This window comes from Gallinula chloropus (assembly GCF_964237585.1).
Source record: "Gallinula chloropus genome assembly, chromosome: 1".
NCBI classification, from domain to species: Eukaryota; Metazoa; Chordata; class Aves; order Gruiformes; family Rallidae; genus Gallinula; species Gallinula chloropus.
Genome location: NC_140085.1, coordinates 122774568 through 122790238, shown reverse-complemented (window position 1 = coordinate 122790238; position 15671 = coordinate 122774568). Strand labels below are relative to the sequence as shown.

General features: G+C 45.2%; 1 protein-coding gene across 1 annotated transcript in view; it reads right to left on the bottom strand.

Moving 5' to 3' along the window:
* The window catches only part of SRPX (sushi repeat containing protein X-linked), a gene marked incomplete at both ends in the record, with an annotated part of 44780 nt that extends 29986 nt beyond the window's left edge, over positions 1-14794 (bottom strand). The window contains one exon of the mRNA XM_084268943.1: positions 14725-14794. Coding sequence (XP_084125069.1) covers positions 14725-14794 — 70 coding nt within the window. The remainder of the gene's footprint in view (positions 1-14724) is intronic.
* Positions 14795-15671: the final 877 nt, after the last annotated feature.

The window sequence follows — 15671 nt, the reverse complement described above, 5'->3', positions numbered from 1 at the left end:
ATTAAGATATAATGTAGGCCTACATTTTAGGAATGCATTGAAAAGGCAGAACAGGTCACTTATAGAAGGCCAGTATGGAACTGAAAAGAGGTATTACTGCTGGTAACTAAACAGAAGCAGAACTAGTAACTTGCAACTAAACAGAGGTAGACCTATTAGTAACTGGTTAATTAAAGAACATCGAAGCTGAAAGCCTCCTTAATGACAAGTTCCAGTGGACTTTGGGATAACTTTCCAAAGGAAGAGATTAAAAATTAATCCTGATCTATTCTGAATTGGTGACACATGGAAGAAATCTTTTTTTTATGCTGACAGTGGAAACTGGCACATCTCAGTATCTAACTTTTAATACTACAGCACCAGACACACTCCTATCCTTGAGTATCATGTAATTTCTGAAGCCCTGCCATTTAAATAAAATCTAAAAAATATTTTTAAGGAGACTAAAACAAAGGCTCCCTAGGGAAAAAAAAAATCAGCTTTAAGTACCAGACACTACACCAACACCTGAAAACTAGTACCAGGAGCTGCCTGTAATCCATAGGAAACTTTCCAATAAGTTCCTCGAAAACACAAGCTGAGTGGAAAAATATAAAGTTTGTGATTGTCATGTCCTCTTGTCCTTTTGTAAGTGGAATGTGTCAGTGTCAAAAGCAACACAGAACTACCATAAAGCTTATGCTGGCAGGGAGCTCCACGGAGGAATTCTACCCAAGGGCTTCTCCCTTGTACAGTTTTTCCTTATTTTCTCTGCTTAAGCCACCACTTCTGTTGTGGCTCATTATCCTCAACTGCCTCAAGCAGGACCTCTCCCCAAGTCAGCTTCAACTTGTCAGCTTGCATTTTCACATTAGTTATCTTCTTATAAATAAACACAACTACAGTCCAGGAGAAGCCTGCCACAGCGTACTTTGTCTCCCTTTCCCATGAGCAGCTTCCTTTTAGAGAAAGTACAAACATTGGCTCACAAAGTCCCTTCTTTAGAAAGATGTTATTTTATCCATGATACTTGCAAACAGGTGAAAGCATGAAGGGCTCATGCTCTCCTGATGCTCTGCAAAGGTAGCACGAAGGAGAAAAAGCAGATGTTACACTAGGAAGGAAGAGCTGAAGGAACATCTGAGCCATGTAGGGCAGTCAGTAGGTCAAAAACTGACAAGAGACAAACACCACAACTGGTTGAACTTAAAGAAAAAAAAAAAAAGAGTTCTAGAGGAACTGAGAATTTCATTGCAAACTATTAATTGAAAGAAAAAGTAAACAACTGCTCTCAACACTCAGGAGGTAGGAATTCAATTTATTTCTGAAGACTAGTATTAAGAACAGCCTCAAAGCAAACAGTATTTATTATGAAGTTCACAGCTGAAAGCACAGAACTTGTATAAACCAACTAATAAGGGCTAGATTGCTCATTTTGACTAAAATAAGAAACTGCCATCTTATCCTAAGGCAGATTCGGAAGTTTTTGCTATAGCCAGCATAAAATAACGCTGATTAGATTTTAAAGGAGTATTTGAGATACTGCCTCCAACCCCTGGCACATTTTTTTATTAAAATGCATCTCAGTGGCAATTCCCACTTGGAAGGATATTCTGAAGTCCTGCTTTTATTGAAAACCAGAAGGTAAACCAGGGGTTACCAAGGTAATTTGTAAAGATATTGGCTTAAACGTCTCACTTTCACCCAGGTTTCATGCATGTCACAAGAGTATTGAAGAAAAAAAAAAAATAAAAAAAAATCTGCATTGATGGCTTTTGATATGGCAGACTTTGATCTTTTGGTGATTCATTTAAATTGTATCTGCTGAAATTACGTATTTGTGAGAAGCATTAGCTTTGTATTAATATATATATAAATCAACATACAAGACAATACTCACACATTTCAAGCACCCCAACTTAGAAAGAAAATAAAAATAAAATCAACATAAAATTTAATTTTGTCGGTGTTTGGAATCCTAAATACTCGTTTTAAGTAAAGAGCAACCTGGCAACACCAATAAAACAACTTAAAAAGTTACTCCAATGCAATGAACAGCACAGTGAAAAACCCATGGCCACTACCAGAAACAGCAGAGGGGCCCAGAGCACCGAAAGGAATGAGCTTGCAAACAGAATGGAAACATGGCTTTTCCTAGTCCCTGCAGTAAATGCCAGGGGTTTCTCCTCCCCCCTTAGTAACCCAATGCCAGTCTCAGAAGAGGCCCCCGTGATGCTCAGCCAGACAGTGAGTGACCCAGGGAAGCTGAAACAAGAAACACGTCCCAGATGGCACAGGGCATCAAAGATGGCAACCAGGTGTGCCTACCTCTCTCCTTTTGCCTGCTCCACACCATCACCAAATATCTAGCAGCATCCCTTTCCTTCTTCCCATCCATCCCTCCCTCCCATCCTGCCAGGCCGAGCTGAGCGACTGCAGCCAGCACCACAGTTCCCTGCGAGAAGGATGATGCCCTGTTTCCTGCAACTCCTGGAAACCCCTCCTGCAGCTGCCACACCATCCATAGTGGCCAGACCCAGCCTCCTGAGATCAGGAGAGAGCATTTGGGGAAGCAGGAGGAAAATACAAAGTTGCTATGTTACCTCAAGACAGCCATGCTCCAAGTACCTTTCATTACAGGCAGGCTGATGCCTAGAGCGCTGATGGAAATCATCTGGCAGGAATGACCAACTCTAGCCAGTAAGCTGGCAGCCAGCTTCAAATTACCCAGGTCAGGGTTCAGTTAGTGTAATTAGGATATAATCCTTTACCAGCCAATTCTATGAACTGCAGCTGTTGACAAAAGCACTTCAGTGCTGAAAAACTGTTCAAGTTTCATCAATGTCTAAACTTGCAGCAGAACAGACATTTTTAACAACAAGCTTATGGGCTCATTTGCATTCTTGTCACATCAAGTTTTTTCTGAGTGTCAAAATACTCTATTCAAGGGAACTGGGGACACGCAGCAAAAATCAGTTGTTGTGTGTCATTAAGACAGGATAAGGTACTTTGTTTCCTCCTCACAAAAGCATCTAAGCCTGAAAAAAAATGACTCGTGAGATTTCAGGGCTTGCAGTTAAAAGCTGACAACCTGCAAGACCCACACAAGGACTAAGCTAGCAATAACTCTGACAGAAAAATGAAAACATTTCCCAAGTTGTACTAAGAATTAATATGCCATGAATGTGTAATTTAACCCAAAATCCAGCTGGAGGTCAAATATGAGACACATCACTCCCTGTAATGTTCTCACCAGCTACAACCCTGCCAAATCCTTGCCCATCAGGGCACCGGAGTTGCCCTGTCCCTGCCACTGGACCTGGTCCCCATCCCAGCTCTACTCATGCCTCCAGGCACGGTGAGATGGGGCTCCTGGGGTCATCCCTGCACTACTGCCAGCCCTCGCAGTGCCAAGACAGCCCTAACCCTGAAGTCTTCTACGTCAAAACAAGAAACCTGAAAGCCACCACTCATACTCATTTTTCTTTGTTAAAGAACTGTAAAATATTGCAAAGCACAGAAAATTGTAACATCAATCAAACATGATGTTTCACAGAAATAAAAAAAAAAATAGCTGGAGAGTCTATACAGCTTCTAGAAAAAACTTTAATGATTTGGACCACCCAGACACAAAAATAAAATCAAGTACCCAGGTTCTTGGACCTAGTGCCCTGGCCTTCCATTTGTGAATTGGTCCCCATATTATTAAAAATGGTGAAAGATTTCACATCGATTTCTACTGCAGACAAAACTAATGGTAACCAGTGGGTCCATCCACTTGCCATCTACAAATGTACTTCTGAGTTCTGTTGGTTTCATGATTTAAAGTTTCCCTTCTCTCCTATGAATTTTTACTACAATATGCAAAACTGGAAACATATGGTACAGCCAGTCCCAGAGTGGACAGGCTCTTTGGCACCTCTTATTTGCAAAGGCACTAGTTCAACAGCAGCCCGAGACAAGTCAACATTTGCCAGTAAGAAATCAGGCCAAGGGCAACTTCCAACAAGATTTGACAATATGCTTCCAAGTCCCTCATCCAGCCTGCTCTAAGAACAGAAATAATATTCCGGGAAAAAGCTGCTGGTTGTTTCAGCCACCCCTCAGCAACCCACTGACTCGTCAAGAAGTTGCTAGCAGGACCCATCTATCAGCCAGCTCCTCAATGTAAAGTTGCTCCAGTCTCCAAAAACCTTTCAGGAGGTTGTTACAGGGCTGGAGAGATCTCATCACAGGCAGCTGAGAAAAAAAGGCCCCAAGGAGATGCAATCCTGTATGAACTTGTAAGCAGCTGCGTATCATGCAGCCTGCCAAACCTCCCACCACCCCTTCTCTCTGACACACAGTCAGAGTCTCACCGCGACGGCAGGGATTCCTCACTGCTCCTTCTGCAATGGGAACTAGAAGTGACATTTTTAAGAGGTCTGTTTGAGCAGATATAATCCCAAACACAAGCAACAGCTCTCCCAAGAGCTTGGGAGGAGGGTGGCGAGGAGAAGAGCCTGCGGTTTGTTGAGCAGTACTGGTGTGCAGGGCTTTTCAGTTAAGCTCATGCAAACTGAGCAATAACTAATCTGCACAGCCACGAGGTCTTATTTATGTCTTCCCTCTGCACACTCCTGCTGCCATCTGTCAGCTCCACTTCCCATGGAGTCTTCATCCAAACAGGACTGAGACCACTTTGGAGAGCATGGCTTCCTGTGAATCCTGAGAACCACCAGACTACACCCAAACCCCACGAATTTTGTTCTGATGCATCACACACTCCAACGTCATTTTTTTCTGTTCCCCGTCCCACCTTCTCGTTCCCTTTGTGCAATAAAGAATAGTTTTGCTAAAGGCAAAATAGTCAAGAGAGACCAGGGTTGTGCTTGAGACAACACTCACCCACTGAAACCAAACCCAAACCCAAAGTCCATTTTTGTTCCGAGTGGCTTAGAAAGATGGAAGCATTTTATAACTCAAATGGAGGAGTTACTTTCAACTCCTTTGGACTAAGCAGTTTTGGCAAAATAGTTTACTCTTTCAACAGGCAAGTCAGCCAGCCACAAATCAGTCATGTTATCTTTCTGATGAATTACAAATTGTCTCTTATTGCACACACAATGTATATGCTTTGTAGTGTACATTACAGCTAAGACTTCCAAATCATTTTATAGACATACCAAACTTGAAAGGTTCCTCTAAACAAACTGGCAGATAGAAATATTGCAGAAGGATGAGTTTTGATAATTATCAAAGAAAACAACTTCCAGGGCTGCAGTGTACATCCTGGTATGTACACTGTTACTGGTATCTAAGAGGTCTAAAATACTTCGGAGTTATCTAAAGATACTGCTTAATATTCTTGGTTTTGACATTCAGTTGGAGAGGCACACAGAGTCCCCAATCAGAAGCACTCCTCTCCTAAACAGAGCCAAAAGCCAATCCAGGTGGGCATATTTCTTGAAAAGGCGAGAAGCTCTCAGCCAGTTAATCACTGCAAGCTTCCAGTGTACTGGTGGAAAGGATGAAAAGGTACCAGCACTACACCAACAGCAGCCCTGGCATTCATACAAAAGCTGCCTTCCCTTATTACAGGGCTGCTCCAATCTGATAGATGTGATTGGAAGCTTCCTCAAACTCCGAGTCAAGGCATATTTACAGTGACAGTTATGTCCCGCTTCTCCCAGACTCCTATTTCCTGCCTGATTGTGACAAGTACCAATGACAAACTCAGGATGTGGCTCCTGCTGCCTTCTGAAATGGAAACGCAGCCAGAAGTAACGTCTGCAGTAAGAGGGGATGGAAAGACCAGCCAGAAGAGCACACGGGTATGCCTAGAACCACCACCAGGCACATGACACCCCTTCTCAGTTTTAACAAGAGCAATCTCTAGTCATTTCATATCTTATTACTGTAGTAAGGGGTGGAGGGGAGTGGGGCAGGGGAAGAGATGCCCCTTTTCAGCATGAAGTAGCTTTCTGGGGCACTCACATCCACTCCTTTCCCAGAAAAGTAAAGTAAAGACCTTTTCATTATTTGTTGGCTTGTGGGTTGTTTTGGACTTTGTTATAAACATTTCACTGCCACCATAACTCAGCATCAGGTTTATTGTTTCTGGTATCTGCCTCTGGACAGCTGAGAACAGTGACTGCAAGCCAATATGGTTTTAATCCTCAAGAACAGCTGGATAGAGGCATGTTAATGTTGGCCCATTTTACTTACTAGTGACGCAGTCTAACTAGAGAGCCACAACGGATGGACTCAAGACAGGCAGAATTAAACCAAGTAATTAGGTGCATTGCCCAAAAGTTGAAAACTCTGAAGAAAACTGTAACTGGCACAGGCTCTTAACTCCGAGGCAGGAGTTGGAAGAGCATCTCCCCCTGTCCAGCCAGTCACTGTGAGGAAGGCTGGCAAAAGACCTCCAAGGGACTCCCAGGATGGGCCACAGACCCGAGCAGGTTAAAACTCTCACTGTACAGCCTAAAATGGGACAGACTTTTTCTAAGTGACTCATGCTGCCAAACCCAAACTGGTTAAGTGTAGCCTGTGGGTAAACCACACAGCATGACAAGGCACTGCTGGAAAAGCCTGAGTACATGACTACTTTCAAACTGCAATGCTATTCATAGTGGATATGTGTACGACACGTCTAAATGCAGTACCCTGAACGGCAATGGCATCTCCTGAAAAGAACAAGAGGATGGCAAGAAGTAGGGAAGGATAAAAATGAGGTGCCTCCAATTGCACTGCTCAAACTGTAAGAAAAAAATCTATCCAGAGGTGTGATAAATTTTAAAACTTCACATAACTGGGATGAAAGGGTTTCCTTCCCACAAGAGTTTCAGAGTCTAAAACCCAAACTTTCCTTATAGCACAAACTTCTAAATCATCCAAATTCCACACGTGGTGTATTCTCAAACATGTATGTTTTTACCCACTGCAAGATCTGGAGCAAAAGATAGCAACAATATAAAATGCATTGGTATATATTTTCCTGCAAAGCTAAAGAAGTTTATTCTGTGCCTCCCTGGAGGACACAGCTGCATGTCAATGACAATTCTAAGACTATACAAACCAGAGGTATGTTGATCTCTATTCCCCGATTGCAAATAAATTAATACAATTGAGAATCTTTATGATCCGCATCTTGCATGTTTTGGTTAGGGGTTGTTCCTCCCCTGGCCCCTTGAAAATAAGTCATAATGACCCATCTCACAACAGCAACCCACAACACACATCTTGTCAAGCATTCTCAACCCTTTTTGAGCTCTACGCACCAAGCAAAACTCAGTCCCTCTCAGAGCAGCTAACCTAAACCCCACCAATGTCATCTGCTCTCAGGTGAAGACACAGCTTCACTGAGTAACCAAGAAGCATGAAGTTACACAAACTGTAGCTGTTCAAATGGCAAAAGCTTCTGCCAAAAATACCTGAGTGCACCCAGCCTGAGCTGCAGGGGCTGGCAGAGGCTCAGCACTCTGGTACAGCTGGGGCTGTTTCCCTCTCCCAGCCAGCCGGTTGCCCTGCATGCTGCTGGGAGGGAACTGCAGCTCTCCCAGCTACAGAGTGAATGTTCCACAGCTGAAACCAGGGCAGTAGAGACCTATGGAAGGCCAGCTGAAAGAGACAGCACCATCCAAAGCAAAAAAAAAAACAGGTCCCATCCTCAGTGCTTATTTTACACCAAACAGGGTAAAGGAAGACATCCTAGACAAACTTATGAGCTGTGTCCCCACTTGACCTTGCCAGCAGGCATCCCTCTCCCCTGAGGCTTGCAGCAACTCACTGCAAGACCACACGTGCAGCCACGGCGTTGCTCACAGCCGGGGGCAGTCAAGAAAGCCGGGCAGCCAGCCTTACAGTCAAGAGGTAAGTTAAAAAATGCCAAGCAGGAGAGTAGAGGAGAGCTGAAAACTGCCACCCAGGTAAGAGAAAAGGGGATGTTTCCAGCAATGAAAACCAGTGACAAGAATAGGTTTGGGAGAAAGCCATTTTGGAAATCTCTCCTGTACTGCAGACATGCCTGGAAGTCCTGGCCAGGTCCTGGACCCGGTCCCTACTGCATCAGCACCTGAACAAACAGGGATGGAGGCAAGGGATCCTGCCCAAGGGCTTACACACCAGGAGGCAGGCAGCAGGGATGGGTGGGAGGAAGCCCAGGGCAGCTGGGGAGAAAGCAAGGAGTCCACACTTACCTGCAAAACCAAGTCACAGTTGTCTGATGTTTCCTGGAGGGAAAGCACAACTCCCAAAAGTAACCAAAAAAAGGAGATGCTGTTGAGAAGGATATGAAGGAACACAAACCAACAGCTTTTGCAAGGTAACATCTAAATGCTAGAGAAAAAAGCGGGAAAATTGCACTAAAAATAAAATCAGGAGCTGGTGATGAAGGCCAGCCAGCCAAACCCGGGAACTGCAGCCCAGCAACTTCTGCTTACCCTTAACGTGCTAAACACGTTCTTACTCCATCTTCACAGACCTGAAGAGGAAGATGTAATTTTAGATGGTTCTCTCAGGGAAAATCCCTGCAGCTGCCAAGAAACACTAGTTAGAGATAATGTTGGCTGAGGAAAGGATTTCTTACCATTCCCATTGTTGCACTTGACAGAGCTTTACTCCCAGTGCAGCTACTCCTTCCACATTTCAGTGTGTTATGTACGTGGCAAAGATGCCATTTATTCCCTCAAGCACAACAAAATCTTGTCAAGATTTTGTTCAGGCAAGCCAAAGGCGGTACTGGCAAAGCTGAGCTTCCCATATGTATTAACTTGGGGAGATTTAATTTATTTCCAGGGGGGTCCCAAGAAATATCCTTTCTCTTTTCACATAGAGATATGCCAAATGACAAGCTGAAGTGGTTTCAAACTCTGGCAGAGCTCTTAAGTAGTTATTTTGAGTCACAGGAAAGATCAGAGTCATTAAAATTAAAGCCTGTAATTTGGAGCTACTTTCAAGGTACTGCAGCATAGATTTTCAGTTTGAACCACCTTCAAATATAATCAATAGAAGCAGTGGCAGAGAAGCAGTGGCAGAGAAGCAGTGGCAGAGAAGCAGTGGCAGAGAAGCAGTGGCAGAGAAGCAGTGGCAGAGAAGCAGTGGCAGAGAAGCAGTGGCAGAGAAGCAGTGGCAGAGAAGCAGTGGCCAGCCATGTCCTGTGTGCTGAGCTGCTCATTTACTGCACCAAAAAAAAAATGTCAGTGAATGCCTTGTGAAACAGGCTAGCCCCAACACACTACATATAACATGTAACATATAACTTGAAACAGCAATTTAAAAGAAAAACAAACCAATACACACAGCCATTTCAGATGCAGAAAAATTATCCAGGTATTCAGAAGAACATGTAGTCTGTTACTCCAGCTGGGGAAAGCACATTTGCACTTTCAGAAGTTTGACAGAAATACCACAAAAGACACAAACAGTGACAATATTAAATTAGTCTGCATTACAACGCATCATGCATGACAGTTTCATGAAGTATTAGATTACTGATAAATCTTTTGTTCAAAAAGTTAGTAGTGACAGGAGTGGAGGTAGGGAGGGATGGGAGCGTTGGTGTTTGTTTCTTCATCGCTCTCCACTCCAGACAATCACCCTAGTGGGCTGGGGACCCATTCCTTGGAAACAGTCTCCAAAGATGCTCCCAGGACTCTCGCACTACGTAATGTCATGTATGGCAGCACCAGTGCACAGCTCAAGCATTGAGATTATTGCATTAGTACCTGAAAATTTAATTATACCTTTACACATCAGTGCATTTTCATACATGATTCATCATTTGTCTTTACACCACATCACACAAATGGTGCTCCTCACAAACACTCTGGTTGTCATTCAATTATGGTTTATTAAGACACGTGACAACACGGGCTGAGCTCCATGCCTGCCTCTAAACTCCATTCTTCCTATAAATCAGTGCACAGCAGTACTAACTAGTAGACTTTCTACACAAACATCTCTGACATGGAAAACCAAGTATGAGTAAGTAAGTCTAAGCAACCTGCCTATGGATACATACTTGAATTTTCAACCCAGTGGCTCATCTTCACATCGATACAACAGCATCTTCTTCCCTGCAGCTTCATCAGACACAAATCTGACCCAATTGATACCCCTACCATTTATGTCTTTAAAGTGACAGGAAAACAAAACAAAACAAAGTATTTCAGTAGTGTTCATTTACAACTACTGTTTTCAACTGAGAGATGAGACTACAGTAAAACACACCTCAACATTTCCCAATTGTTTTTAGAATCCATGTTTTTGATAGCCCAAGCTATGAACTCATTCATACCTTTCACAGTCAAGACCCTCACCTCTACTGCTGGCAATCTCAGCTGCAAGTTTTTATGAACACTGGGTTGATACAGTTCAGATGTTCAGAACACCCATGTCGTGTCTTCTAGCATTTACTACTGCAGTGGGCCAACAATTCAACAATCAAAAGGGATCTGGCCACCTGCAGGAGTGAGGAACAACTGCTACTGATTTTTCCACTACCCCTCTTGTACCATGCCCAGTACCTGCTCAGAAACTAACTGACCAAGCACAGTTTGCCAGTGCTCTGTGGCAAGGTGTACTTCACAGCCAGATAAAAGGACAACTGAGCAACTCAGCAAAAGCACCCCTCAGAAAATATTCTCAGCTTCACTCTTTGTTTGCATGATCTCACCCTGGAGACTTCAGTCGTGCCAAAGACCCCAGGTGTTGCTGAAGAGGGAGCAGCCTGAGCAGGCCTAGCACAGGGGTTGTGATGGCCTGATTACTTAAGGACCACTCAGAAAGAAACAGAGTGCTCTGATGATGCTTAAAGTCTTTAGGAGCTTTCAGTAGGGAATTACTACAGCTTATGAAGATGGACAACTTCACATGAGAAAATATGGAAGCAGCACAAGGGGATTAGTTAACATTACTGATTGATTACAAACGTGACGTTATCTGTTGCAGTCATAGAAGAACGTTACTTCTATTGCTGGAAGTCTTATTCATTCATCTGCAGCCATCCAGCTCACTGGAGCTTATTCAGAAGGAGCCAACTCATCCAAGGCACAATGCTTTGGATAAAGCTGTGCCTTCAGACATCCTTACCTGCTGGCATTCACATGCTGGGACTGCAAGCCATCTGAGGGCAGCCACTGCCATTCTGTCCTGTGCCTAGCCAGCACACACAACACCTAAGTCTGGGTCCACCACGAGCTCCCTATCAGCACCCTCAGCATCAGGGGACCATCCCACACAGAACTGTATTTAAAAATAAAAACCCCAAACACCAGCCAACAAAAAACCCAAGTGAAACCAAACCCTAACAACAAAGAGCACAGCTGACACAAGGGGCCCTACCCTTGGCAGTGCAGAACACCAGCTGCTTAGGGGCCTGGAGACTGTTTCTTGGCCATTTTGCAGCTTGGTCTGATGGACAGAAGCTGTAAGAGGAAATCAAGGTATTAATTGCAATGTTATGTCTTTTCAAAGACTGTTCCAAAGACTCCAAGCAATCTTAAGTACTTATTTCCTTCAGTTTCATCCTCCTACACTTTGTCTCTCACAGTATAAACTCAACTGGGCAATGACTGCCAGATGCACCCCTTGCCTAACCACACCACTTTGAGAAGAGCTCCATTCCACAACCAGCCTCCCATCTACTCATATTTAATCCAAATACACACACATTACAAGCACACCACACACATACACTGGTTTCCATTGAACTAAATCTCATACAGCTCTTCAGAATCATTCTGCAGTACTGTGTCTTCAAATGATTTTAATGTCGTCTCTCTCAAGGTGCACAGTCCTGTCACACCAATATCCTGTTCCAATACAGAGTTTCTTTTTTAATGCAGTACAATCACTTTCCATTAATTTTATCATAATTAGCTTTTCCTTTCATCTGTCTCCTAAAAGCATAAAGACACGAGCACAACAGTCTTACACTGCACAGTGCCACTTGATTTCATCTCCAGGTTTCCAAACCATCTAACAAGTGATTTACATATATAAATATACACATGTATATGTGTCTGTGCATGTACAGGTGTACTCAGCACTACTGGATGGTCAGCAGTGGTCTGTCTGAGCCCAAAAGGATAAGGATCTACACTGGTTTTTCACAGCTCAGAAAACCAGAAGAGACAAGAGGAGCTCCAGGGGGAAAGAACTTAGTGAGAGTCATTGAAGAGCTCAAAGATCTCATCTCCTCCCTCCTCAGGAAAAAAGGCTTTAAGCTTGTTTTAACCTCCCAAAGGTGCCTCTCAAATATTCCTGAAGAGCAAACAGACTTCTCCCTCATTTGGTGCCATCTGAGAGATTTCACTGGCGTATCACAGGCTTTGAATGGAACAGCATACAAAGACCACGGTTGTCCTTTTAAGATCTGTAACTACAGTTACAGGTAATACAGCAGCTGCTTCAAATGCTTTTAAGTATTCAGATATTTTTGAGTTTCCTTCCTTATTACGAGAATATCATTAATGCAATAACATTTTCACAGATGTAACATTATCTTGATTTTTTACAGCCTACCATCTAATACTGATCCCAGAACTCTCTTTCTAGCATGTAAATTGTTTGTTTAGTGTGGCATTCACCATACTCCTTGGGTTATGGAGCACAAGTGTCCTACACTAAAAGCTTCAGTGTTACAAATTACAAATTCAAGGCTGATTAGACCATTTCTGATGCTTAGATTGCAATCTACTACTGAAGACACGCATTTTGTATGAATCCAGAGAACATTCACCTTTGCCTACAAAATACAGTCACACATCAACGTCCTGGAAACAGTTTCCTGAAGTATGTGTGTGTATAATCTGGATTCAAGAGGGCCACATGCACACACCCACCCTAGGAGACTTTCTTGAAGAAGTCTCTTTTAGTTTACTTATTAGCATTCTGTACCTGAAGTGCAACAGTTGCATATCAGCACAGGACCATTAGAGAAAACAGCTATTTACACTGTTTCACACTAAGAATAAAGATTTGAAACAATGTTGCATTTTCTCTACTAAAAATACAAACAAAAGGAGCAGAACATGAAACCTTAACTTTATATTAGGCTTTGCAAATACAGCTGCTGACGATTTAAGCTCTTTGGAGCCTTTGACACTGAGCACATGAGGAAAATTGGACTTTCAAATGAGCAAACTCTGAAACAAGCCAGCTATTATGCACCAAACTTGACGATTACATGCAAAAAAAAAAAAAACACCCATAGTTTTTTGAGATTAGAGAAGTCACATTTGGGTTTTTATGAAGAAAAGGGCAGGATATTAGCATCCTCTGCAAACTAATTAAAGACTAACACTGACCTGAACCACAAAGTAAAGCATTCATTCATCTTCCTAAGAAAATAAAAAGACTTTGGCAGTACAACAGTCCTCAGAGAAACCCCAGGACAGAAACTTCTGTTGTCTTTGTTGGTTTAGCAACTGATGTATCCCATACCTTAGCATTTTGTAAAGGACGAGCATAAACGTGTGTTCCATCATCTTTTGGGCTGGAAAGAAGCCACCTGAAGCACGCCAACAAAAATAAGAAAAGCTAACTTTGGCTCACAACTACTGTCAGTATGCCATTTGATGCCACTCCAAGGGCAGTACTACGTCTTAGGTAGGGACAGTTCCTAAATACAAAAAATAGGTATCACCAACAGAGGCTCTCTGCATACACAGCTGTGAACTGTATTAGCCATCCTCCTCACCTGCCCAATGCCTCTCTTCACTGCCAGCCCACAGCAACGCACCTCAATTTAAAGCAATACCCGCTTGGGTAGCTGCTTCAGAAGGCAACTGTTCTGACCACAAGTTTTTATTGACCACCTGTTAAACCACCGCTGATGCCAGTTTACACTGGCTTTGCTTGCAATGGCCAAGTCCACAAGGTTTAATCTGACACGATGCAGCTGCTTTAAAACAGCAAAGCAACAAACCAGACCTATATGCCAACTTCTTTTTCCACAGAAGAGAAACACAAATAATCAGAAGCGAAACAGCACAAGCATAGCAATTAAAAAACGGTAGAGGCACAAGAACCCAGCCAGATTCACCCTTTCCTTTTCTGCACTGAAAAGTGAGGTTTTCTGCACGAGCAGTCACAGGCAGGCAACAAAAACCGGTGACAGGCTTGTAAATGCCAAAGTCCTGGAGCCAGGGCTGGTAGGTAAGGCCTGGCACACACACACACCCCTCTTCCCCCCACACCCCCTTTACAATTCAGGGCAGCGCAGGGTCTCAATTCTACTTCAGTAACTTTGGGCGGGTGTCTTCTCCTTCATCAGTCCTCTAAGTTTCCCCGGATAACAGCACGGAGATGCCAGCGTCGTGCCCCGAGTGCAAACGCGACGGGGTACCTGCCGCCAGCCCGCACCCCGCGCCTGTCACCCCAAAACAGATAAAGGCTTTGAGGGCGCCCAATAACCCGGCACTCTGACCGGAGGACGAGGCTTCCTTTGCGCTTACAGCCGGCCCCGGGAAGGACGAGACGGCTGACGAGACAAAGCGCTCCCGCCGGGGAGCGAGTACCAAGGATCCCCCCCCCGTCCCAAGGCCAGCCGACCGGCCGCCCCTCCAGGCTCCCGGAGGCACCGCGGCGCTTTCCCCGCCAACGCGAGCCGAACCGCGGGCTGGCAGCGCTCCCCCACCCGGCGGGAGGAGACGGCCCCGCCGCCACGCTCCCCGTTCCCCTTCGCGCCCCCGGCCGTTGCCCCGCCGCGGGGGGCTGCCCGGCCACTTCCCCCCCACCGCTCCCTTCCTTCCCTACCCTCGTATGCCAGGCTCGGGTAGGCGCCCAGGGCGAACAGCGCGGCGAGGCGCAGCCAACAGCTCCCCATGCTGCGCGGCGGCCCTTCTCGGCTGAGGGCTGCGCGGCAAAGGGGCAGGCGGAGGAGGAGTGCAACGGAGACATTCTCCGAGACTGCCTCGCAGCCCTTCCTAAAAACTCCTCCTCCTCCTCCTCTTCCTCTCGTCGGGGCAGGCCGCCCGCCCCGCCCCGCCTCGCCTCCCGCCCGCATACAGCTCCCCTGCGACGAGGCCCCCGGGAACCGCCCGGCCCGCCGAGGGTGTGCGGGGTTCCTCGCCCTGGTGCGTGGCCTGAGGCCTTGCCGCCCTGTGCCCTGATCTATGCACCGTCTCGGCCCCAACCGGGGCCTGTAAGTCTGAGAGGGATCCAGCCCCAGCTGCGCCCTCGCCTTCCTCGCTGTTGGGGCTCCACCTGAGTAGGGAGCGATGGGGGAGCAAGAGCCATGCTCACCCCTTTCCCTTCACTGGCAACATGGGACGGCGCAGGGAAAACGGGCCGCTGGCTGCCAGGTCCCATCCCGTCCAGGGTGGCGGGGGCTCACGGTGCGGGCCTGGAGAATTTTGCGGGCAGCAGTGCAGGGAGATGAACTGTGCTCTCCAAGATGAACTGCTCTGCTTGCTCAGCAGTTTGCGGATGGCCAGGCTTAAATGTTCAAAAATCATGAGTCAGATCCTCAAGTCATGAGATTAAGAAAAAAATACTTTATTTTCATATTTCCCATTAACTTTTTGAGCTGCCAGGGTGTTGCAGGGTCACATTTTCAGGCTTTCTTCCATAACCACAAAGACTAGAGGGTTTTTTTTTTCCGCCTTCCAGATGAAAGCTAATTCCCCAATCGTTTCTAGCCTACAGAAGTGAGGGCTTCAGGCAGAGCATCAAATGTTCTAGTGCCTTTGATTTGAGATCTG